Below are 27,595 nucleotides of genomic sequence, written 5' to 3' on the forward strand. Positions count from 1 at the left end.
GATCTCAAGTTCTAAGTGGGTTCTTAGGCTGTCTTCCCAGGCAAGTTGGCTCAGTTATTCCCTCCTACTCAGACGAGCAAGAGCTACTTAGCTCAGGAAAAACATTCTTGTAATGCGAACTTGATGATTTAAAGTTACACCCATCATACCTGTTCTTCTGAGTATAACTCACATGACTCTGCAATCATTAGGCTAGAGTCATGAGACTTCTGAAAATGAGCTGTCAGTGTGATCATATTTATTCAATTTCAAGGTGTAATCCTCTAGATTTGGGGGGATATCCAGCACAGTTATATACCAATACACTCTTGCTCCATGACAAAATACAAGCACAAAGAACAAACTGTCAGAAAGTCAAGATTCCAACCAGGTTTTGAGCTTAAGAAAAAAATTTTGGTATTATAGAATCTGTGTGTGTGTGTGTGTGTGTGTGTATATATATATCTTTTGGTAAGAGAAAGTGACTGATAAAGCCAAAGGAAAAAACCCAGCTATTTCAGCTTTGAGAAATTCACAATGCTTCTTTGCAATTTTTCTGAACATTCAACAATATTCTTGTCAAGTAATTTTAACATTTTAAATTCTTCTTCAAGCAAGGAGTGAGGTTGCCACTAACAGCATCTTCAACAGAAAGAGAGAGTAGCTGGCCAGGGCTCTGCAGATGTTGTAGCCAAGGAAAGCCTGGACTATGTTGTGATAATAAACAAGCAGTTAATCTCAGTAGTGTTTTGCAATAGTTTCTCATTCTTCCCCCTCTAAAAAGAGAGATTGATACAGCATAGAAAGATGCATGGTGGATAGATAGAATGGATAGATAGATGAGTGATAAAGTAATCATAGCAAAATGTTAATTACAAAGTCCAGGTGATGGGTATGTGGATTTTTGCTGTCTTTGTTGTCCAGGTCTTTCCATTTTCTGTTTCAACTTTTTCACAATAAAAATTTAGGGAGAACAGTTTATTTCTCATTTATGCTCCACGTCCAATAAAGGTTGGCTAGGGCTCTGCTCTGTATCTTCTCACATCAGGATGCAGGATGATGTACCATCTTGAAAGTGGCCAGTTGCCATGGCGAAGGAAAGAGAGCTCTGTTGGATATTGTGCAGACAGTTGGCTATTTCAGCCTGGAGGTGACTCATGTCATTTCTGCTCATTGACCTGAACTCCTCTCACATGCCCCTACCCCCGTCATGAGAGTGCAATCCTGTCACGTGCCTAGAGAGCAAAGAGCTATAAACACGTGGTGGGCAGCACAAAATGACGACCCTGACATAAATAGACTCTTTCGAAGAACCACGCACCTTAATCCTGTCATCATTAATGATACTAACATGAAAAGACATATTCACTTTAAGAAATGTCGGACAGAAAACTCAGATGCTTTTCCTTTCTCATCCACTTGCCTACTTTCAGTCTCCTTTAAAGGGAGCAGAACTAATCTGTTAAAGGCTAGTAAATCCCAAATTTCCTGCTTTTTTTTTTTTTCAGCCAGTCAGCCAGCCAGCTAGCTCTTTCTAGAATCTCATTGCTTTTTTATTGAGTCAGCTCATTTTCACCGAGTTAGTCAGAATACATGGAAGTCATCCAGGGAACTTCAGAAAATCAGGAGTTAGATGGGAGCTGGTGACAGTTTTCAGAAATGGGGTCATCAAATAAAGCATTTGAATAAAGATGATTTCAGAAAAATTCTGGACTCAACATTTTAAAGGAGTCAGGAAAGACTTCATTGCTGAGATGACATTTAAGTTGGCACTCGAAGGCATCTGCTAGGTAGAAAATGGAGCAGGGCATTCCAAGCAGAGGGTACAGGCTGTGTGGTGCCAAGGAAACTGAACCAGCTCTGACTATCTGAAGGAGAATCAGAGATCCACATGGCCAGAGGCTGGAGTGCCTGTCAGGATTACTGTTCTAGAACGAGACTGGGGCCAAAAATATTGTCATATTTTTCACTTGTCAGTAAATAAAATACCATACTTTTATTTGGTATTAATACCAAATAAATACCATACTTGCTAAGAAAATATTTGAACTGTGGTGTTGGAGAAGACTCTTGAGAGTCCCTTGGACTGCAAGGAGATCCAACCAGTCCATTCTGAAGGAGATCAGCCCTGGGATTTCTTTGGAAGGAATGATGCTAAAGCTGAAACTCCAGTACTTTGGCCACCTGATGCGAAGAGTTGACTCATTGGAAAAGACTCTGATGCTGGGAGGGATTGGGGACAAGAGGAGAAGGGGACGACAGAGGGTGAGATGGCTGGATGGCATCACTGACTCGATGGATGTGAGTCTGGGTGAATTCTGGGAGTTGGTGATGGACAGGGAGGCCTGGCTTGCTGCGATTCATGGGGTCGCAAAGAGTCGGACACGACTGAGCGACTGAACTGAACTGAACTGAACTGAATGCTCTAACAGTAGTTCCTATGACTTTTAAGAGTAAAGTTTCTCTCCAAGTAATCTGTTTCTAGAGAACTGTAGGTTTCTAACTAAATACAGAGTTTCTAGGAATGGAATACTTCTATTTATTGACAATAATTTAGAGTCATCTATATCAGATCAGATCAGATCAGCCGCTCAGTCATGTCCGACTCTTTGTGACCCCATGAATCCCAGCACGCCAGGCCTCCCTGTCCATCACCAACTCCCAGAGTTCACTGAGACTCACATCCATAGAGTCAGTGATGCCATCCAGCCATCTCATCCTCTGTTGTCCCCTTCTCCTCCTGCCCCCAATCCCTCCCAGCATCAGAGTCTTTTCCAATGAGTCAACTCTTCACATCAGGTGGCCAAAGTACTAGAGTTTCAGCTTTAGCATCATTCCTTCCAAAGAAATCCCAGGGCTGATCTCCTTCAGAATGGACTGGTTGGATCTCCTTGCAGTCCAAGGGACTCTCAAGAGTCTGCTCCAACACCACAGTTCAAAAGCATCAATTCTTCAGCGCTCAGCTTTCTTCACAGTCCAACTCTCACATCCATACATGACCACAGGAAAAACCATAGCCTTGACTAGATGAACCTTTGTTGGCAAAGTAATGTCTCTGCTTTTGAATATGCTATCTAGATTTCATCAATCCACAGTAATTTTTTGAGGGAAAAGCATTGACCTAGTAGACTGCAAATAAAGGAAGGCAAAACCACCAGTTAAAAAAAGTAAACACTGCAGGAATGTGGGCACATGATGAAGTCATTTTAAATACAATGTGTCAGGAGGAAGGTTTTTGCATGGGACATATTATTTAATCCTAACACACTTTGGAAAGTGGATAGTAATATCACCATTTTGTAAATGAGAAAACTGAGGAACAAATAGTTTCTTATAAAATCATCTGTTTAAGCTTGAGCGTTATTTTTCAACATCTGAGACATTGTTTTTTCCCTATAAAACAGAGATTTGACATGTGCTGCCTACCTCACAGAGCTGTTGGGAGGATTAAAAGAAATAACAAACAGAACTTTTGACATCAATCTCAACCTTTCTCTGGTTTTAAGTTTTCTGATTCGGTCCTGATGTTTACATATTATCAAGAACTGGCTCTTTGTAAAAGAGATTCTATGAAGCCTGTTGGTGGAGAAAGTCTTTCCCTAATATATCTGAAAATATACTGATTCAAACTATTTGTTTTTAAGTAATTAAAAATATTGTCTTTACATGCATTCTTCTCCTTTTCCTTCTTCTACTTCTCCTTTTCCTCCTCTCCTCCTTTCCCTCATCTTCCCCTTCTCCTTCTTCTTCTTCCTCCTCTTCTTCCTCTTCCCCTTCTCTTTCTTCCTCTTCTTCTCCTTCTTCTCTCCTTCTCCTTCTTCATGTTTTATATAAAATCAAAGCACAAACTTTGACCATTACCCATCTATGGAGCATCTTTTTAAACACCTTCAGTTTTTCTCTTTGCATTTTAATGGTTTTAGTGGAAAATGTATTTTTTCCCCTGTCTTTTAAAATAACATCTCATGGACAGAGGAGTCTCGCAGGCTACAGTCCATGGGTCACAAAGAGTTGAACATGACTGGGCCCAAACACACCAAGTAATAATGTTATGTGTCCGTCACAGTTAATTTTATACGCATTAACTTACTTAATCTTCACAACAACTCTTTCTTTAAGGTAAATACTGTTATTATCTCCATTTTCCAACTGAGAAAATGGAAGCAAAGAGATAGTAAGTGACTTGCCTAAGATCACACAGTTAATAAGAGGCTGAGTCAGGTTATGAATCGAGGCATCTTGGCTCCAGACTGAACTCTTAAAAAACACTGGGTCACGATGTAACATTTCTGAAGATAATGGATCACCGTCCTAAATAAATCAGAGTCATGATTATGTATATCAATTTTTATTGATATCCACAGAAACTATTGTTTAATTCAGAACTATGTCCCTATCTATTATGCTTTTTGACTTACCTTCTTTCAATATTTTTTCTCTTTGTCCTCTCTCTGTGAAAAAATTATTTTCAGTATATAAACCTACAAATTGCCATCTTTCCTCTAGTTATTCTGCTCCCAATTTTCTAAGAGCCAGAGACCAGGTCACCCTTTAAGTTAGAACTGTCTTTAAAATATGAGTCATGAGGTCTTGAGAGAAGACCTAAGCCTTTAGTGATTGGACTTTGTGACACCTGTGATGGAGATCTTCACTTTTGGGCATGTTTTCTGTCCTCAACTGGGATTCTGGATGGTTTAGATGGCTGGATAAGTGACTTCTCAATAAGCAAGGTGTCACAAAATAGAAATTCAAGGCATTTCTACTCTTCCACCTGTTCCAAAGTGTTTCAGTCATCATGGTAATTGGAAGGATGGCCTAGTTCCTCAAGCTTCTGTGTAGCCATCCGATGCTTAGAAGTAGAGAGACGTGGCTACAACTTGTATAAAAATAGCCCTTCCAGATGGTCCAGGGGCAAAGTTACAACTCAGCAGCTTGATATAGCTGAGCACTTGAATTTAGGAGTAGGAGGCGAGCTATGCCGAGAAGTAGCCAGAGAGACTGGGCTTGAGTCCAATCGTAAGTAGAACAGGAGATGCCAGGAGAGATCACTTAACGTGGCAGATTAGCTGTTAAGATTTCCTGTTTACTTCATCTTCATCCTCTCCTCACCTCCCTTGATTCAACCTTACCTCCTAGCCTCAAGGGAAACACACACACACACACACACACTTAAACAAAATAAGAGGTACAAAGTAGTGGTATAAACCATGAATCTTAATGTGTGTTAGAATTCCACTAGCCAGCTCATTTTAGTCACAAGCAGAATAATGGTGAACACTGAAACCCACCCAGCATGTCTCTAGGACTCGGACCCCCCAGCTTCTGGGTCGGAGTTCATCTTCTCTCTCTTTGGTGGGAGGGTGTGTCCAGTGATATGGGCCATATTTCCCCCAGCCCTACCTTAAGTCATTCCAAACTCAAACTGGAAGCCTCTAGTTAGAAAAAAAACAAAAACATGGAAAATGACCAAAGTCACGATACTGCTTCTACCTCTCAAAACAAATACTAAGGCTCTGATGAATGAGTCACTAGCTTGTTTCCCAAATGAGAATACTGACTCAGCAAATGTTTCAACAGGCTAAGATATGTGGTTTTCACATTTACTCCACCTTCTAATAACTCTGCATTTCCCCTGAATATTCTGGAAGAAAACTTAAGCCTCTGCCTGTAGTAAATCTATTACTTTAAATATCTCAATATTTGAAGTCAAGTGTTAACTTTTAAAACACAGTAATTAGGAATGGATTAATGCTAACATGTAGCAGCAGTTGTAATAGACACTGCCATTTTTGAAAAACAAGAGAATTGAGAAGCATACTCTTCTCTTTTAATACCACTCACGATTAGCCCAAATCCAAGGCATTGCTGGGCTCTGCTGGCAGTCCAGCCTCATTGCAGGTAAGTAACATACAGGTGCAGAAGTTCCGCGGCCAGTCTTCCAAATTCATTTCTACAACAGTCCCAGGCTTCCCTGATAGCTCAGTTGGTAAAGAATCTACCTGCAATGCAGGAGACCCCGGTTCAATTCCTGGGTTGGGAAGATCTCCTGGAGAAGGCATAGGCTACCCATTCCAGTATTCTTGGGCTTCCTTTGTGGCTCAGCTGGTAAAGAATCCGCCTGCAATGTAAGAGACCTGGGTTCAGTCACTGGGTTGGGAAGATCCCCTGGAGATGGGAAAGGCTCCCCACTCCAGTATTCTGGCCTGGAGGATTCCATGGACTGCATAGAGTCGGACACGACTGAGTGAATTTCACTTTCACTTTTCATTCTTACATGGAAGGTTCACAGGCAGCAAGAAACAAATCCCCAACTTTTTCCAACCCAGTAGGATTTGTGCTTCCCAAGTGAACATTACATATTGTTACCAAGTGGTAAGTTACTTTTCTTTTCTCCCTCATCTATGTGCAAATATATTTATATATATTAAAAAAAATTTTTTGGCCACACTGCATGGCATGTGGGATCCTAGTTCCCTGACCAGGGATCAAACCCAAGCCCTCCTGCATTAGAAGCACAGAGTCTTAACCACTGGACAGTCAGGGAATTTCCATTAAGTCACTTTTCAAGAGAATGGTTCTTTGCCTTTTAGAGATTTATCCTCAACCTGCATGGAATATTGGCTTTGTGCCAGGTGTCTTGCAGTGTCTGGGAGCAGGCAAGGAGGCCTCTACCTTGATGGACACGCACAGTTACAGAGCCACATCCTCAAACAGCTCAGCTACATGGCTGGCTGATGGGGGACTGGTCACCCTGGAAGAAAGAATGGAGACAAGGAGAGGGACATTTTTTGATTGTTCACCAAGAACTCAAGCCTGTGTTTGCTTTGTTGGAGCCAGGTGGAGTATTCCCTGTGTAAGGGTCAGAATTGATCAATGAGTAAGTGTGCTAATTCTACTCCAGGTATATCCCCCTGGCCTTGCAACATAGGTGGAGATCTTGTAACAGAGAAAAATAAACTTGGCTTCATATTGGATCTGTTCCTTTAGCTCCAATCTTTGTGTTCTGTTGCCTGTGCTTTGTCATGCTGGCTCTGTACTTTTGTAAAAGAATGTGGCCTACAGTCTGAAATTCACAGGAAAGCCTATTCTCAAGGCTCTGACCTTTCAAAGTGTACCAGTTTCCTAATCATAGAGAGATTAAAAGGTTGCAGAACATAGAGGATAACATTTGTTTTGTTGGAGGTTTGCAGAACACCATGACCTGACCTATGCAGACAGCTGCAAGTAAAATGACTCTGACATTAAGAAGTTTGCAACAATCAGCCACGTTTCCTCCCTTTTTAGTATTCTGAAGGATGCCTGAATTCAACTCAGGTAAGATGGTTCTTTGGGACACTAGTCCACCATCTTCTTGGGTTGCTGGCTTTCCAAATGAAGTTCTATTCTTCGACCCGACACGTCATCTCTTGATTTATTGACCTGTCACGCAGTTAGCAGTACCAGTTTGGACTCGGGAACAGTCTTAGTAGAATTGACCTGAAGCAGAGGTCTACCTGCTGAACATTGCCAAAACTAAGAAGGTAAGTCAAGGATGATTTTCAATATCTTTATTAAGAAATATCAAAAGTTGATTACATTTCCATACACAGTTTTACAAAGTTCAAGTGGAGGGGAATGTAGGGAGGCCATCAGTATGCCTGTTTGGACACCACAATCACTTACCAAAAAGGTAACCTTGTCACTTTTGGTCATCTTAACAGTGGTCCACGCAAGCTCTCTCCCACTTTCACTAGGCCACAGCACAATACATTACTTGGGTTTTACTAAGTTATAAATCCTTAAACATTTGTCCTTTTCTTCTGTCATTATCCTTCCCTGAAAAAGCCAAGCTGTTTGTAGAAAGCACAACACTTGAGTCCCATTGACTGCTGTTTGCATCACATTTTCACAAAGCCTGCTTTGAGAGTTGGAAAACATTGCAAGTTACATGTTACCATAGCACACTTGGGATGGAACCCACACACATTGTTATTTTTTATTTAACATTTAACAAAAAAGAGGGAAGCACTCAACTTGGAAACAAAAGAGCACAGTCATCACTGGAGAAGTTAAGTGCGGGACAGGGCCTGAAGATTCCAGGAAGCTCCTCCAAGAGGTCACCAGGGTGACCAGGAACAACTGGAGGCAGGGATATCAATACAGAATACAGAAAGAGAGCCCCTTAGGGAGGGAACATCACAATCTTTTGTGTCAGGGATACTGAATCAAAGGGAATTACACTTTCAAAAATAATCGGGGCTAATGGGTCCTTGGCACCCGACAGGACACAGCAGTGGTGTGGTGTGCCTCGGTGAAGGCTTGTGCTGGGTTGTCTAAAAGTGGATCTCTGAAGAGACTGTCCAGCAGCATCAGAAAGTGCTGTCTTCAGAGGAAGGACTCCTTATTCACCCACATGAGACTGCGGGTCTCGTTGGGCTTGCACTCATACTCAATGACAGAGAAGGGACTTCCCCACTGGCAGTGATCTCGCTTGTGGTAATTGTAGAACTTGACCTGCCACATCGTCTCGAAGGTCCCAATGTCCGTGAACTGAGGGAAGAGAAGCACACCCCATCAAAAACTCATTCTGCCACTAGCAGTAGACAGCTGATGTTCGTGGGAGAGGTGTTAATAGGGAAGAACAAATCTGACTCCATTTTAGAGCTGTTTCTTTTACTTTAACCTTCACATTCTATTGTTTTTGCTTCGAGGTAAGAATGTTACCTGAAATACACAGGATAGCCCATTTTCAAGGTTCTGACTTTTAAGAGTACACTTTTCTACTCATATGGAGGTAAAATGTTGCAGAACAGAGAGTAACATTCATCTTGTTGGAGGTTTCCGGTAACGTTGTGACCTGACCGATGTGGACTGCTGCAAGAACAAAGGAAGCCTGCGCCAAGAGGTTTGCAACGACTAACTCTCCTCCCTACACTCTGCCCCCTTGCGTTTTAGTAACCAGTATAATTACTCCAGGCTCCTGTGATAAAAGCTTAGGCCTTTTACTCTAACGAAGGATCTTCCTTTGTTACAAGAGAGATTTTCCTGAAAAGCTATCTGTAAGTCATTTATTTCTCTATAAAATCATATTCACATTACACTTATTGCATTTGCTATGATATTGCCTTTAATAAAAATAACTCCCCAAATGTATATGTTTCCCAAATTTAAGTTCTGGAAATGACTCTTAGAATCTCAGAATTTCAGAGCTTGCCACAGAAGGGAGATTGGGAAGAGAAGAGAGGGAATGGTGTTTACTGATTGTTTTTGGTTTCTATTTCAAAAAACAGTTGTACAAAATAACGTGTGTACAACATGACTAAACATAAGATACAACTGCCCTCCCATCATTAATTTCAACTCCAGGAAAACCTATTTTATTGAAAGCATTTCCTTGTTAAAGACGCTAACTTTCAAGTACTATTGTTTATAAGCCATGCCCATGCCTCAGGTTTTGATTATACATTATCCAAAGCCACAGTTGAGTACCTACTGTGTGCCTTGCACATAGAAAAATTTGTATAAGGGATGCTCCTTGTTCCCAAGAAATTTGCCTTCTTCTTCCAGAAGACAGGCCCTGAAAACACTGCACAGAATCCTCCAGAGTCATGAGCACACAATTCTCATGTAGCTGAGAAGAGGGTACAGAATACCCTAGAGGCCACTGGGCAGGGGCTCAAGTGGCCTGCAGGGTAGCCTGACCCTGCCGCCATCTCCTGGAGCTATTTAGGGGACCTGGCATTAAATAGCATGATGCCTGCTGTTATTTTCTCCTCTGACCCTCCCTTGTCATGGGAGGAGACAGGCACTGACTTAGGGTTCTTAGACTTGTCAGGAGCCAGAAGACGTGGAGGGGGGAGGGCAGGGAGCAATAGGAGCCTTCTGCTTGTGGCTGCCACAGGGGGAGGGTGATCAGGTGCTTCCCAGATAGCTTTCCAAGATGCTTTCAAAATTATATCCTGCACCATTGCCTCATCTTGTTAATCTGATCCCAAAACAAGGTTTGGCTTGCCTTTGGAAAATTTGCTTGACTTGTAACAGTGGATGATGTACCTCGAGTCCACAAATCTTCTCTCAGCTAAGAAAATGAAGTCTCTCTTTTTAGAAAGGCATGACTTAAAGACCTGTGCACAAATATGCAGCTTTATTCACAAAAGCCCTAGACTGGAATCAACCCAAATGTTCCATCATTTACCTGCTGATAGACACATTTTGGTATATCTATTAATATAAAAAGGCTTTTTACTTAACAATAAAATAGAACATACTGATTCAGGCAGCAATAAGGTTGGATTTCAAAGTCATGCTGAGCAAAAGAATCCAGACCCCAAAGAATATATGTACTATATGATTCCATATATGTTTGTACATATATATGTGTATCTATATAGTTTATAGTGATAGAATGCCAGGCTCCTCTGTCCATGGAGTTTTCCAGGCAAGAATACTGGAGTGGGTTGCCAGTTCCTACTCCAGGGGATCTCCCTGACTCAGGGATTGAAACTGCATCTCTTGTGTGTCCTGCACTGCAGGTGGATTCTTTACCCGCTGAGCCATCAGGGAAGCCCCAGAATATAATCTATGCTGAGAGGAAATATCTGTGGTTACATAGGCTACCTGAGGTAGGAGGAGGGGATAGATGATTGATGAAAATGTGCCACAGGCAACTTTTTGCAGGTGACGGAAACATTTTACATCTTGATTGGGGTGGTGGTTACAAGAGCACATGTATGTGTTTGTTAAAACTCATTGATCAGTATACTTTGTAAACTATACAACAATGTTGATTAAAAATTAAAAATATTGATTTTTAATGAGCAACAAGGAGACAGGTATTCTTAACCCTGCCAGTGGGAACTGAATTACACAGCCTTTTGGAAGGGTAATTTGTATCAAGTAAAGCTGTGAACATAACTTGGGTATAGCAATTTCACTTATAATTTATCTTGACATCACAGTGTTCAGAATAGTGAAAAACTGAATACTAAATTTCCATCCTTAATTAATTATGGCATATCTATATAGTGGGATACTATGTAACAATTCTAAATGTAAATGTTTAAATAAAAAATGTCTATTATTCTGTATTGTTACCTGAACTAAGCAGAGTACCAATAAGACTGTCTAGCATTAATTTCATTAAAATTATACATGTTACGGACTTCCCTGGTGGTCCAGTGGTTAAGAATCTGCCTGCCAGTGTAGGGACATGAGATCGGTCCCTGGTCCAGGAAGATCCCACATGCCGTGCAGCAACTAAGCCCACATGCCACAACTAATGAGCCTGTGCTCTAGAGACTATGAGAAGCGACTACTGAGCCAGGGGCTACAACTACTGAACCCCATGCCCTAGAACCTAGGCTCTGCAACAAGAGAAGTCACAGCAATGAGAAGCCGGTGCACCACAACTAGAAAGGAGCCCCCACTCTCCGCAACTAGAGAAAGCCTGCATGCAACGCAGACCCAGTGCAGCCAATAAATAAATTACATTTAAAAAATTATACATGTTACTGCTGATAGAATAAGTTTAATTTTCTTCTATGTACTTATTGGTACTTTAAAGATTTAATGATCAAATTTTACTTTTATAATCAGAAAAAATGTTAAGCCAAATTGTATTTACAAGTTTTACCAAATAGCTAATATCCTTAACATAAAATATGTGAAGAACTACTACGAACACTTGGATAAAACTGAACAGTTCATTAAAACAATTAGCTAACTCTGAAAAATATTCAAATGTAGTATTATTAGTAATTAAAGAAATACAAACTTTCAGAGTTTTGTAACTTGTTCACCTATCAACTTAGCAAATATTTTCAAATACCAGAAGCAATTTAAGCCTAAAACCTTAGGAAAGTATTATGAGAAATGGTGGTATATCTGTACCCTGAATATGTATAACCTCCACACAGAAATTTAGGTGTTTTTTTTTTAATGTATTATTTATTTAGTTTTGCCTCTGCTGGGTCTTCGCTGTTGTGCAGGCTTTTCTCTAGTTGTGGCGAGTGGGGGCTATGCTTTGGTTGTGGTGCCCGAACTTCTTACTGCGGTGGCTCCTTGTTGGGCGCATGTGCTCTGAGGCATGTGGGCTTCAGTAGTTGCAGCGCATGGGCTCAGTAGCTGTGGTCGGCGGACTCTAGAGAGCAGGCGCAGTAGCTGTGGCACACGGGCTTAGTTGCCCAGGGGCATGTCGAATCCTTCCTCATCAGGGATTGAAACTGTGTCTTCTGCATTGGCAGATGGGTTCTTTACCACTGAGCCCCCAGGGAAGCCCAGGAATTTAGTTTTAATGATGACAGAAGATGATTAAAACAATGTTAACAGAAAAGAGATGGCTGAAAATGAGCTCAAATACACTAGGATGTATAGAGAAAAGAAAAAGGAAAAATATTAACAACAGTTCCCAAAGTAAACTTTCTCTATCTTTCTACTTAGATTTTCTGCAATAAATGTTACTCTTATAAGCAGAAAGAATATTTTAAATGGTGAAATGGATCTATCACCCCTGAAAAATTAACATAAATATCCCTCAAACCCTAGGGATTTAATAAAATCTATTAAGGATACATATATCCTAATGAAAACATTACAACTTTGTTTATAATACCACCCTTAAGTGGTAATAATAAACTGATATCTCATTTTGCAAATCACCGAGATAACTTACTATTACTTTTGACCAACGTAGGATACTGTACATTTTAAGTGCAACTGAATTAAGTTATAAAAATATTTTATAAACACCAACTAAACTTTCTCAGGAGCAGCTTGAAACAAGGTTAGGTAAGTGGGAGAAACAATACTGCGGCCTTTTTGGAACTAGATATAAATAAAAGTTAGTCACAAAAACAAATAAAGATGATTATGACCACAGGCAATAAACAAAAATGAAAGCCCTTAAGGCACTACACTTACATCTGAGTATCCTTACAACTAAGAAAGTCTCCATCCAAGAATTCTCAGTAACACAGTACACCAAAACAGAAATATGTTGACAGCAAGTCACAGCTAAAAATTCTACTCTGTTTCTCTTTTGTTAATGTTGGATTCAAGGCCATGTTATAGTAAACTTAACTGCTGGTGACTAGGCATTATTTTCCTCTCTCCCACATCTTAATTGTTTTAACTTCTCATAAGCGCTCTTTGTAGTCTTCCTTCTGGAGCTCTATTTCCTGGCCATCTCTACCTAACTCAGGATTTCTTCTGTTCTGGCTAAGAACAGATGGGGTCTTCAAAGCTGACATTGTTTTTGAAGAACAGAAACAACTACACAGCTCTCTACCCACTCCCAACCCATCTGTGCCTTCCAAGGAAAATCTACCCAGGCAAGCTCCCCAGTGATGCAATTAGACACAGTATAATTCTGTGCATTTAATAGCTCTCTTTTTTAAAATACACAATTACTATCATTTAATCTCATTCAGTCTTGTGACTGGTTTTAACATCTCCATTTTGTGGATGAAAGAACTAATTCAGAGAGGTTACGTGAGTTGCTCTAGTACTGTGCAGCCAGCTAGTGGTAGGAGCAAGTCAAGAAGCTAGGTTTCCTCATTTTCATCTAGAAACTGATAACCAGTGTACAAGCAAATGAGCTACAAGCTACTGAACAGTGTTTCTTTTTCCTCCCTGAATGAGAAGAACATCTATGAATTGTCATGTGTAGAATGTTTTAGGACGCCACTACAGACTGATTGTATCTCCCCAAAACTCATATGGTGAAGCCTAAATCCCCAGTGACGGTATTTGGAAGTGGGATCCTCCAGAAGTAATTACAGCGGGAAGATGGAGCCCTCATGAATAGAATTAGTGCCCTTACAAAAGTAGACATGAGAGGGATGATCTGTTTCTCTGTTCCTTATCTGTTTCTCCCATGCTAAGAAAGAAGCTGTCTATGAATCAGAACAGTGTTCTCATTAGACACCAGGTCTGCTGGCACCTTGATCTTGGATTTCCAGCCTCCAGAACTGTGAGAAATAAATATCTGGTGTTTAAGCCACCCAGTTTATCGTATTCTGAAACTGACATTCTACTATACACCTGGACATTTTATTTACTTTAGTGTTCTTACAAGTTACAAGCCTTGGTACACTTTAATTTCACAACCAATGTGAAGGGGAACCCATCAGATTCTAAGGAGAGGAGAATCATTTGTTGTCCTCAGTACTAAGTGAGGAATCTTGACTTGTTAATAAACAGTAAATATTTTATTAATTTTTTTTTTCTGTTGTGCTGGGTCTTTGTTACTCTGTGCAGGCTTTCCCTAAGGAGAGCAGGGGCTACTCTCTAGTTGCGGTACATGGGCTTCTCACTGTGGTGGCTTTTCCTGTTGAAGAGAAAAGGCTCTCGGCACAAAGGCTCTGGGTTGCAGCACTTGGGCTCGGTAGTTGTATGGGTTCAGTAGTTGTGGCTCATGGGCTCTAGAGTGTGGGTTTAGTAATTGTAGCACATGGGCTTAGTTGCCCCATGGCATATGGAATCTTCCCGATTTGTGGATTGAACTCATGTCTCCTAAATTGGAAGGCAGATATTTAATCACTGTACCACCAAGGAAGTCCTGAAGAATTTGTTTTAAACAATTTCTGTGGTGGTCTTACAACCATATGACCTAGAATCCCCAGAGTACTTCTCTCTATTCACCATTCTACTCAATTTCACCAGTGACTTGTGAAATTCATCAAGAATAAAGTGACTCAGAAATTCATTGACTTAGGAGCACAGAATGAACTTACTGTATTGATAGATGTTACTTCATTAGTAAACTAATTCAGTGTAAATAAGCATCTATAACTTTTACTGTGGTATGACCTACCAATTCCTACTGGATTCTGAACATCTCTATTCCTGTATCGTTTGAAGTTTTATTAGTAAATCCTTATTTTCCATTTCTCTTAGCTGAATAGATAGGGTTAAAAGTTCTAAGTCTTATAAGTATACCTAACTTCATAAGAAATTGCTAAACTTTCCCAAAGTGATTGTGCCATTTTACTTTCCCACCAGCAATATGAATTTCAGTTGTTCTATTGATACATTCTCTCCAAAAGCTGACATTGCCAGTTCTTTTAATTTTAACTGTATAGTAGTAAGAAGAAGAAAAGCAATAAAGAGCAGAAACAAATGAAACAGAAAAAGGAAAACAGTAAAGAAAAACTGATGAAACTAAAATCTTCTTTAAAAACTCTTTAAAATTGATAAAACTGAGCAGGAAAAAGAAGGCAAATTACCAATATTAGGAATGAAAGATGCTATCACTATTGATCCTATATTGGTAACAACATGGGATCCTTAGATTAGGAACAATGGTATACCAATAATGGGCTTCCCTGGTGGCTCAGTGGTAAAAACATCTGCCTGCCAATGCAGGAGACATGGGTTCAATCCCTGCATTGGGAAGATCCCTGGGAGAAGCAATGGTAACCCACTCCAGTATCCTTGTTTAGGAAATCTCAAGGACCGAGGAATCTGGCAGGGTGCAGTCCATTGGGTTGCAAAAGTGTTGGCCACAACCTAGAGACTAAACAACAACATATACCAATACATTTGGTGTACAAATGTACAAATTCTTTGAAAGACACAAACTATCACTAAATCTCTAACTACTAAAGAAATTGAATTTGTAATTAAAATTCTTCCCAGGAAGACAATTTCAGGCTCAGTGCCTTCATTGATAAATTCATACACTTAAGGGGAAAATACTGATTCTACGTAACAAAGGAAGGAATACGTCTCAATTCATTTTGTGAAGCCACTGTTACCCTGATACCAAAACCTGACCAGGATATTACGGGTAAAGGAAAGTTGCAGACAAAAATTCCTCATGGATTTATGCATAAAATTTACATATAATTTTATTTGCTTGAAATATTAGTAAATCAAATCCACCAATACATAATAAAGGATATTACATTGGAGGTTTATCTTCAGAACTCAAGGATGGTTCAATATTTGAAAATCCATGTAATTTGCCATATTAACAAAATAAAGGAGAAACACTATGTAATCATATCAATAAATGCAGAAAGAACATGTGGTAATTCAACTGCCTTATACCTTATTTATACTTATACCATCCTTATTTATACCTTTTACCATCCTTATACTTTATTATCATATATATAATAAAAACTCTCACCAAACTAGGAATAGAAGAAAAGTTCTTCAGTCTGATTAAGGGCCATCATTAAAAAAAAATAGCTAACATCACCTTCAACGTTAAGTGAACTGAGTCCTTTCCCTATAAGATGGAAATAAGGCAAGGAGAGCAGTTGCTTCTATTCCTGTTCAGCATTTTTTAGTGGCCCTAAGTCAGTATCTTAAGGCAAGAGGGGGAAAAAGGGAAACAAAACTTTCAATTCACAATAAAAATATGTGTGCAAAAACTATGAAGCAATTAACAAGCAAATTCAGCAAGTTTGCAGGACCCAAAATCAATTTAGAGTAAATCATATTTCATAAAGAAATACACTAGCACTGAATTAGTAGTATTATTTTTACTATTTGGCAAATTTTGTGGGTGAAAATTGGCCTTGTGTTATTTATATATATATATTTATCAATAGTGAAATTATCATTTTTTTATATTTATTGATGATTTGCATTCCTTTAGCCTCTTTACTTTTTGCTTATTTTTCAATTTCCCATGTCCTTCTCTTTCAATTTCCTATGTCCAGTAAAGTTCTCTTCCTTACTGGTTTCTAAGAATTCTTTATATATGAAGTAACAGATTGTGCCAAAATATTAGAAAGAGTTGACATGAGGAACACATTTTATGTTTGGGAACGTATGTGTAAGCGGCACAACACAGGTTCACAACAGGCTCATGTACTGCTTGCCTCATTCCTCCAAACTACCCCCAGTCTCCTGTCTAAGAGGGCCAGACAAAAGGGGAATAATGTGATGACTATCATAACGCAGACAGAATCTCCCTTTGAGCTCTCTCCTTGAAGGGACTAAGTGGAGAATTAGTCCCATTAAAGTACAAGTCAGCAATACTCTTTGTAATGGGGGTGGAGAGCTTTTAGAGTTGGGTGTTGTTGTTTAGTCACTAAGCCGTGCCCAACTCTTTTGTGACTCCATGGACTGTAGCCCTCCACCAGGCTCCTCTGTCTGTGGGATTTCCCAGGCAATAATACTGGAGTGGGTTGCCATTTCCTTCTCTAGGGGATCTTCCCCACCCAGGGATGGAACCCACATCCCCTCTGTCTCCTGTACTGGCAGGCAGGTTCTTTACCACTGAGCTGTCAGCGAAGGACTTAGAGTTGGGTATCATTCATTAATTCCCTGTACCAGGGCCTCTGGAATTATGTGAATAAAGAGATCACTGCCACTAATCTAAGTCAGATGGCATTTGATAACATCCTGAGTTCAGCTTCAGGGCTGCAGCATTGTCTGCACAGGCAGTGGTAAATCGAGGCAACACTGCTTAACCATCCATGTTATAAATAAGCTTTTCACGTGTCACCAAGTATCATTTGCCTTTTAGTTTAAATTGCCTTTTAAGGAAAATTTAATTTAACTTTGCTTACAATGTTTAATAGGAAACCTACATTTATGTAATCAGAGTTTTCCATTTTTAATCTTTGGATTTCTTCCATTTTTACCTTTGAATTTCTTCCATTTCTTTTAGGTTTAGATAGATTCTTTTCATTTTGATTTTTTTTTTACAAAGTTGATGCTTTAGAGATAATCTCATAATCCATCTGAAATATTTTTTGATCACGAAAGAAGGAAAGGCATCAGGAAAGAAGAACAGAGCCTCCCAAATAGCCAATTTATCCTAGCATCATTTATCCAACGTTTAAAAATCTGAGAAACTATTTTGAGGTAACCTTAGACTTATAAGAAGTTGTTTTGGTGTCCCTTTAATTCAGCTTTCCTTGGTAGCTTCACCTACCTGATTAATTGACTTTACCTGGACATCTCAAGACTTCATTATTACTTGTGTAATTGGTTGTGCCAGCAATGTGTAATATTTAAGCTTGACAAAAGTTTTGTCATAGGATAGTGTTAAAGCATATGCAAGGCTTTCATCACTAAAATGAAATTTTCACTTAACATTTCAGCTGCATACTTGATCAGGAAAACTTCTAATTTCAGTTAATAATTCTAATTTCAACTGTAATTGAATCAGCCTATCACTGATAAAATACAGATGCATGACTAATGCACAAACCAAAAGCTGTATGATCATTGTTGGAACAATCAATCACCTGCTTCTTCTAGAGTAGAAATTATATTTAAGGACCTAGGCTTTACTGCTTGAACCCATAAAATGTGAAATACCATTTTAAATCTTTTGGAAATGATGTACAATATAAACATAAATCAAGTTTGAATTAGAGGAAAGTTAAATCACATAAAATCTAAAATTATGGGAAAGCCAAAATAGACTGTTGACTATGAAAAAATAACCATCTTCATTTTAAAAGAAGAAATCATAATAAAAAATGAAAAATTTTAGTGTAATTGTATTCCTATACAATGGAAAATAAAACAGAGCAAAAGTAAGAGAAATAGGATAGGTATGACAGATTTTTTTCTTTATTAGGAGTCTGTGATTTAAAAAAATAATTTTCAACAGAAGCATTGACAAAACATGAAAGAACAATCTACAGAAGAAACAAAATTAAATTGACATGTAGAAATGTTCATTCTTGTGATAGTGAAAAGTAAACTGGAAAATCTATTACATTTGAAGTGATTCTTGGTGATGTCATAATTATAACAAAGTCAGTAGGCTTCTTCATTGCTAGCAACATTGTAAAATAGTATGTACAACTTAAAAAAAAAACAAACACCAAAATGCCATATTGGAGAACAGCCTTAAAGATTCAGTTCTTTTGACCAAATATTTTTACTCAGATTGAGGTAGATATATATGTATATACATATATAAAATTTTACACTATAGCACTTTTTATGATGGGACAATCAATATATCTAATATCTGGGTAAATCTAATCGTGATACATTGTGATAGAGTCTTATATTACCATTAAAATTTTAAAAATATGTAGAAAGTTGGACAATATATATTAAAAATGATTGCAACTATAGAATGTATTTATGTGGAAGTTAATCTGAAAATGAACCAAATAAAAATGTAGGGATTACCTGGTGCTTTAAAAGTTTGCTCACAGAAGGTGCTGCGAAATTAGCAGAATTGAAGAAAAAAGCTGAACAAAAGATTGCTGCCATCAAGAAGCAGTTGTTATCACAAGTGGAAGAGAAAGAACAGCAATACAGAAAAGACAAAGAAAGCCATCTGAGTGAGCTAACTACAAAACTGCAGGAAAGAGACAGAGAAATTCACATCTTGGAAGAAAAACTGAAGTCCGCGGAAAGTTCACCACAATCTGAAACGTCAGTTGTACCCAGATTGTCAGAAAATGTGGCAGTGTGTACTGAGCAAGAAGAAGCAGATTCCCAAGGCTGTGTGCATAATGCATGTGAAGAAAAACTCGGTGTCTTACAAAGCAATTTAATTGAAAAGGAAATGCTAGTGCAGAGGCTGGAGCAGGAAAAAGAAGAAATAATTTCCTCTCATTCTGAAATACAGTGCAAATACCAGGAGCTCTTAATAAAGATAGAACAGGCCGAAGCAAAACAACATGAGGATCGAGTGATGATAAATCAGCTTCAAGAAGAACTTGAAGGAAAAAACAAGAAACACTCCTTGGTTTCTTCCCAGCATTTGGAAGCAGAAGGAGACAAAAATAACGCAGGGGCAAAGCAGAACTTGGAAAATGTGGTTGACAATGTCCAGAAAACGCTCCAAGGGGAGGACTTGACCTGTCAGATCTTGGAGCAAAAAATGAAAGAGCTGGATTCCTGCTTATTGAAAGAGAGGGAAGGACACAGAATTGAAATCGAAGAGCTGACCTCAAAACTTGAAAGTTTACAGGCTCTACAACAGATGAATGGAAAAAGTAAACCCACAGAAGTTTTGGAAGAAGGTGCTGAAGGAAAGTCCACATCACACGTGGTTCAGCCCAGCTCGCTTAGTAACATGGAGGCCGATCACAATGACCTGGAGTTTAAATTAGCAGGGGCGGAGCAGGAGAAGCGGAAGCTGAGCCAGGAGGTGGTTAAACTGCAGAAAGATATTCGAATGCTGCGGAAGGAGCATCAGCAAGAACTGGATATAATGAAGAAAGAGTATGAAAAAGAAATGGAAGAGAAAATCAAACAGGAGCAGGAAGATCTTGAGTTGAAGCACAATTCCACATTAAAACAGCTGATGAGAGAGTTTCATACACAGCTGGCACAAAAGGAACAAGAACTGGAAATGACCATAAAGGAGACCATCAATAAAGCCCAGGAAGTGGAGGCTGAACTTTTAGAAAGCCATCAAGAAGAGACAAATCAGTTATATAAAAAAATTGCAGAGAAAGAAGATGATCTAAAGAGAACGGCGAAAAGATATGAAGAAATCCTTGATGTACCTTATTTTTCTCTCTCTCTTGAAATTTAGGTGAAATAGATTTCATGGTAAAGAAGACTGGGCTGTCAGATTTCCTGTTTTTCTAATGTAGAGGGGTTTTTTTGGGGAGGGGAGTTCAATGTTATTCAAATTAGTATTTTTCCATTGTTTGTAGATTTATGAGGAGTCTATTTGATTTCTGCTAGGTTTGTAGTTTTCTGATCAATGTCTGCTTACCAGGCATACTTGAAGCAACAGCGTGTTAGTAAGGGGAAGAATGGACTTTCTTCTCTGTCTCCCAGATTCAGATCAAATTGTGAGATCAGCAGACTAAGAATTGAGAGCTTGTGTTTAAGACAGTTAGTGTGTGTATGAGCTTAACTGGGATCTTTCTGGGAGGGCTAGTTAACTTTATTTCATCCCTACCCAATTTGCATAGTTTTGTTGATCTCAAGGGAGGAGATAGATGAAAAAAAAGAATACATCAGCCAAATCTTATATGCAGTTGAAAGATAAATTCAGTATACTATTTATTCTACTAGTGGTGGATTAGTGTTGTCATTTTTATGTATAAAGATAAGCCACGAATGCTAGTGAGTATTCAGACTCCAGAATATTTTTGAATATAAAACAATGTAAATTATTCTTTCTTGGAGTGCAGATTCTTAGTTACTGCAAGCCTTAGTTCACAATGTACTGAGAACCATTTGATGATTAGGAATAGGTAAACCAGAGAATCCTGCCTTAGTCTGGCTGTGGCAGCAGTAGAGGTCTGAGCCAGGAACAGATTCTAATCATAATTATTTTAAGTATAATTGAAAAAGCTGAAATTCTGGGATATGTTACATGAATATAAATGTTCAGTTCAGTCAAAAAAAAAAAAAAAGTTTGCTCACATTTCTGAATCTTGTCTTGATATTTCACAGTTTTTTAAAGAAACATGCAAATCCCCTGAGACACTGGGATGCATTGCCACACTTCTCGGCATGCCTGTACCCAACCAGGAAGGAATCCTATATGGATTTGTTGGATTTCAGTCCTAGTTGGTGTCATCGTAAATGACAGTATTTGAGAATCTGACTTCTTCAGCAAATAACTAGTATCATACCCTATGGGTAAGTTTATAATTTGTATACCCTGTTAGGGCTGACAGTGGTCTTAGTGATCAAAGAGTAGAATCCACCTATTTGTATTAAAGAAACAGGCCCACTGAGTTAAGCCTGGGATCCCACTGCCTGGAATCACAGTTAATTATGGGGCTTCCCTCATGGCTCAGATGACAGAGAATCATCTGTAATGCAGAAGACCTGGGTCAAGAATATCTCCTGGAGAAGGGAATGGCAACCCACTCCAGTATTCTTGCCTGGAGAATCCCATGGACAGAGGAACCTGGCAGGCTACAGTCCATGGGGTTTCAAAGAGTCGGACACAACTGAGGGACTAACACACAGTTAATTATAGAAGAAGATGGCCTCCTAATACCTTCATAACTTCCAGTTTTAATTCTCACATTCTAGAGGTTTCCTCAGGCACCCACACCACTGATGTTTCCCTTGATAAAGTATGTAATTTTAATAATCCAGGAACTTGCTGCTTAACTGACTGTATTTACCTGGATAGTTCACGGTTTTGGTGTTGCCTGTGAGAATATGGTATGTCTACACTTTTTAAAATTTGAGTCATAATAATGGTAACTTAAAAATGTCACAGGATAATGATGAAACTAGCTGAAAGCTTCACCACTAGAATGAACATTTGAATTCAATACCAGAGCTGCTAACATACAGAAAACCTCTAATTTCCATTGTTTTCCTGAGAATCAGCCTACTACAAATAAAACACAAATGCATGGCCAATGCTCAAACCTAACGCTATGTGATCACTGCTGGAACATTCAACTATCAATCACCTGCTTCTTCTAGAGTGGAAATTATATGGAAGAATCTAGGCTTTACAGATGGAACTCAGGATTCTTGAGTTAGAGCGTAGAGATTCTTTTCCCCAAAACACACCCCAAAGGCACTGAGTAACTTAAAAGCTCTCCAGCCTTTTAGCAGGTACCTGGACAGGCAATCCAGACTTACTGTGAATAATAAAATCTTTCTTTTTATGGATGTGTTTAAATTATACTCACATTAAAAAAAATACTGTGTTTCAGTCTCATTCAAAATAATGTAGATGTTCTTAGTTTACAAATCCAATTAAGTTTTTAACCAAGTTCTAAATTGTTTGTTAATTGTTCTCCCTAGTGTTGTTTTTACACTTGCAGCAAAAGAAGTGTGACTCCACACCCTTTTAAAACCCCAGGAAGTTATAGCTCTGCCCATACTGGCTCCAGGGAGAAGGTGGGGAGGGGAGGTCTCCTCTCCTGTCCGGTGACCACCTGGAACGGGATATAGTCTCATCTACTGTGACTGCCTCTGTACCTAATCCAGGGCTCAGTACAAGTTCAGTGAAAGAATGAACAACTTAAAGTCAGCTCTATGGCCTTTTGAGCTCTCATTAGAATTCTGATAGATGGCCAATAGGCACATGAAAAGATGCTCAACATCACTATTAGAGAAATGCAAATCAAAACTGCAATGAGGTACCACCTCACACCAGTCAGAATGGCTATCATTAAAAGGTCTACAAATAACAAATGCTGGACAGGGGGCGGAGATCTCTACACCATTGGTGGGAATGTAAACTGGTGCAGACACTATGGAAAACAGTATGGAGTTTCCCCAAAAAAACTGAAAAGAGAGTTGCCATATGATTCAGCAATCCCACTCCTGGGCATATGCCCAGACAAAAATAAAAGTTTTAAAAGATACATGCATCACTATGTTCAAGCAGCACCATTTAGCCAAGACATGGAAACAACCTAAATGTCCTTTGACAGATGAATGGATAAATAAGATGTGGTGCACACATACAATGAATATTACTCAGCTATCAAAAAGAATGAAATAATGCCATTTGCAGCAACTTGGGTAGACCTAGAGATTATCATACTAAGCAAAGTAAGTCAGAAAGAAAAAGACAAATACCATATGATAGCACTTACATGTGGAATCTAAAATACTATACAAATCAACATATCTATGAAAGAAAAACAGAGTCACAGAGATAGACAACACACTTGTGGTTGCCAAGGGGGAGAGAGGGTAGGGGAGGGAAGGAAAGGAAGTTTGGGATTAGCAGAGGCAAACTATTATATATAAGATAGAAAACCAACAAGGTCATACTGTATAGCACAGGGAACTATGTTCAATATTTTATGACAAACCATAATGGAAAAGACTATGAAAAACACTATATATATATATATATATATATATATATATATATATATAAATATAGTCTTCCAGGATTTTCTGGAAAATATAAACATATATGACCGAGTAACTTAGCTATACAGAAGAAATTAACACAACACTGTAAATATACTAAACTTCAATAAAATTTTAAAAAAATTAACAAAAATAAAATTCTGATAAGCATTTGCAATTCTGCTTCCAGTTAATCATTCCTTTAACTCTAATTATTGATACATATGCTATTCTTGATACACTAGAATAGAAGCATACTTGTTTGATACAAAAGAAATCTATTTTGATCCACCAGCCCTTTACTGGATATGTGATCTTCAAATATTTTTTTAAAAGTCTAAAAATACCTTTTAAAATGTGTTTCTGTAGAAATGGATAGTTTTCTCAGAAAACCAACTAAAATGGACTCAATAAAATCTTCAAAGCCTCTCCAAAGGCAAACTTAATGGACTAAGTTGAAAGTTATGGATATTCTTTCCAAATATCTTTACTTTGGATCCTGACTTTCATGGGGAAATTCTGTCAGACTTTCAAATAACAGCTAAATCATACACCATGTAAACAGTTTCAGAGCACAAACTATGAAAATGTGCCCAATTCATTTTATAAAGCGATTAACTCTAACAACCCATCTTAAACTGTGAAGACCTTCTGTCCTTTGCCCATTTCCCTTTCTAATCTACACATTGCTACTAGACTGATTTTTAACAACTGGCAAATCTTATCACCGTTACCAGGAAATGGAAGTCCTACATTGAAATGTTTTTTTAAAATGATGATAATAGTGGAGTGGAACTGTTAGATGAAACTTACAAAGATGTAAGTTTGTAAGAAACTGACAAAATGCAAACAAAAGCTATTTGATGCCTTTAAAGAGCAACTGAAAACAAGACAGAAATCAGTTCCTCTTGAAGGATCTCAATTCTAACAATTAAGAACTGTCCCTGTGGTTTTTTGCCTGAGGGTGCTCCCCAGTCCCAGGCAGTTCTCGCAGAAGGCAACAGCAGTTTTATCTACTGGAAAAGGGAGAAGAGTGTCCTGGGCTGGAAGAGCAGCTGGAAATTTAGGGAGAAAATCCTGGAAGCAAGAGAGCTACAGAAGAGGTGAGACCCAAAATCTTGACTATGACTATGCCATAATTCTACAGGCTAATCGCACGTATAGGCTGCTGGGAGGGGGTTTTTCCTGCTTGAAAAAGCGGACAAACCAGTAAAGAGTCTATTTCCCCCCACCAAACAACAGAAGTTTATTGTTTCATAGTTCAAGAGATTGGTGGTGGTTTAGTCGCTAAGTCGTTTCTGACTCTTCTGCGACCCCATGGACTATAGGACGTCAGGCTCCTCAGATGTCCCCAGATCAGGGTGTTAGCAGGGTTGATTTCATCTAAGTGAAGCGTCTCTTTTTGAAAGAGAAAGTTATGCTGAATAAGATTTGGAAGTTTGCTGCCTTTTTTTTTTTTTTTTTTAATTGAATGCATTCCCAAACCTGAGAAGTTGAAGCCTTAATGGCTTGAAAGTACCAAAGCAAAGGGCTCAGGACTGGCAGAGAAACTGGAAATTTAGAGGAACCTGAGGGTGGATGATACCAAAATCTTAGTATAAACTGTCCAATTCCTTAGCTGACTGCTAAACTCCACTGGGACAAAGGGGACTAGGCTAGAGCAGCAACTGGAAGTTGAAAAAAAGTAAGCAGAGACTTCAGCTGCTATCCTACTGGAAAGACAGAATTTGCTGCTTCAGTCCAGGAATGTAACTCAAAAAGAGAATAATCCTCAGAAGAATAAAATAAACTAAAATCAATAATATACCATCTATAATGTTTAGTTTCTAATCAAATATTATCAAACAAGTAACAAAAGAGGAAAGCATGACCCATATTCAGGAAAAAAGTCATTCCTGCTCTAAATGGGATTAGATACCAGATTTACCAAATAAATATTTCAGACCAGCAATTATAAATATGCTCAAAGAGGTAAAGGGGTATATGGTCAAAATGGGCAAACAGATCAGGAACCTTGAGAAATGGAAACTATAGAAAATACAGATAAAAATTCTAGAGCTGAAAAATATAATGATAGAAAAAAAATCAGAAAACAAGCATGAGTAAATTGGGGCAGATGAAAAAAACAGTGAACTTGCGTATATATCAATACTGCTACTGCTAAGTCGCTTCAGTCGTGTCCAACTCTGTACGACCCCATAGACGGCAGCCCACCAGGCTCCCCCGTCCCTGGGATTCTCCAGGCAAGAACACTGGAGTGGGTTGCCGTTTCCTTCTCCAGTGCATGAGAGTGAAAAGTGAAAGTGAAGGCGCTTAGTCGTCCGACTCTTCGGGACCCCATAGACGGCAGTCCACCAGGCTCCTCTGTCCATGGGATCTTCCACGCAAGAGTACTGAAGTGGGGTGCCATTACCTTCTCCATAGAAAGTATATAATTTGGAGATCCATAAAAGCAATTGGACAAGATCTTAAAGACCTATAGGATAATACCAAACTGTCCAATGTGTAATTGAAGCACTACAAGAAAAGGAGAGAGTAAAGTTGGAAAGAATTTGAGGCAAAATAAAAATTAAAAATAACTCAAATTTGGTAAGAACATTATAGACTCAAATTCTATCTCTGTGTGTATAACCTAAATTAAAATATTTTAATGCACGCAAAAGAAAGAGATAATTCAGATAGGATTGGAAATCAATGAAACAGAAAAATGGGTCAGTGAAGCATATGAAAACAAAACTGGGTTTTTGAAAAAGCCAATAAAATTGGTAAATCTCTAGCTAGACTGGTTGGGGATAAGGGAGGAATGGCAAATTGTAAACATAAAGAATGAGTGGACATTATTAGAGATCCTAACACATCAAAGGATGGTGGAGGATTATTACCAACACCTTTGTGCCAACAAATTTGACAATTTAGTTGAAATAAATCAATGATATCAATGACAAATTATACAAATTAACTCAAGAAATAAAACCTGAATAGCCCGTTATCAAAGAAGGAAGTTGAATTTGTAACTAAAAGCCTTTAAACAAAATGAAATGCGTGCCTTCATTGGTGAATTCTATCCAACATTAAATAAAAATAATATTTTAATAATAATAATATAAACTCTTCCAGAAAACAGAAGAGTGAACAACTTTCAAATAATTTTATTATTATTCTGATACCAAAACTAGACAATGACAATACAAAAAAAAAAAAACCACAGACCAATATTTCTCAGGAACACAGATGTAAAATCCTCAATAAAATATTAATGAATCAAATCCAGTCAAATATACAGGGAACATACCATTGACCAATTGGTATTTATCCTAGTATTCTTGAAAACATTACACATTCATATTTTTTAAACCTCTCAGTAAAATTTCAATAAATTAGTGATAGACGGGAACTTCATTAACCTGATAACAGGCATTTAATAAAAAACCCTACAGCTAACATCGTACTTAGTGTTGAAAAACTGAATGCTTTCTTCCTGAGATTAAGGAACAAAGATGTCCACTCTCATCAGTTCTGCTTAGCATCAAACTGGAGGTCCTAGGCATTGCCATCAAGACAGAAATAAAAGGAATATGAATTGAAAAAGAAGAAGAAAAACTTTTTCTTTGCAGAAGACATTATATCAAACATGGAAAAGCTTAAGTGTTCTATAAAAAAAAAATCCCAAACAACTTTTAGGATTAACAAGTGAGATTAGCAAGGCCTCAGAATTCAAGATGAATATAGAAAAAAATCAATTTTATTTCTATAAATAGTAAATCACCATATATAATAGTATTTAAATATGAAATACTTAATGAAAAATTTAACAACATATATATAAAATCTGTACAGGAAACACTGTAATGCATTATATAGAGAAATTAAAGCTTTAAGACCTAAATAAACAGATGTATTT

The 27,595-nt window shown here is 38.3% G+C and overlaps 1 protein-coding gene and 1 long non-coding RNA gene across 3 annotated transcripts in view; one reads left to right on the top strand and one right to left on the bottom strand.

The window, feature by feature from the left end:
- Positions 1 to 724: 724 nt before the first annotated feature.
- The window catches only part of CNRIP1 (cannabinoid receptor interacting protein 1), a 32,514-nt gene continuing 5,643 nt past the window's right edge, over positions 725 to 27,595 (bottom strand). Inside the window, exon 3 of one of the 2 annotated variants that reach the window (XM_061432836.1) lies at positions 725 to 6,097. In XM_061432836.1, coding sequence (XP_061288820.1) covers positions 5,975 to 6,097 — 123 coding nt within the window. In that variant the 3' untranslated portion in view covers positions 725 to 5,974. Of the gene's footprint in view, positions 6,098 to 7,511; positions 8,509 to 27,595 lie in introns of those variants that run through there. The other variant, XM_061432835.1, reaches the window with a different exon arrangement.
- On the top strand, positions 6,097 to 7,647 carry LOC133257234 (uncharacterized). Its single transcript, XR_009739464.1, has 2 exons — positions 6,097 to 7,293; positions 7,410 to 7,647. It is a non-coding gene; the product is annotated as an uncharacterized LOC133257234 (long non-coding RNA).

The sequence above is a fragment of the Bos javanicus genome, chromosome 11, assembly GCF_032452875.1.
Source record: "Bos javanicus breed banteng chromosome 11, ARS-OSU_banteng_1.0, whole genome shotgun sequence".
Taxonomy (NCBI): domain Eukaryota; kingdom Metazoa; phylum Chordata; class Mammalia; order Artiodactyla; family Bovidae; genus Bos; species Bos javanicus.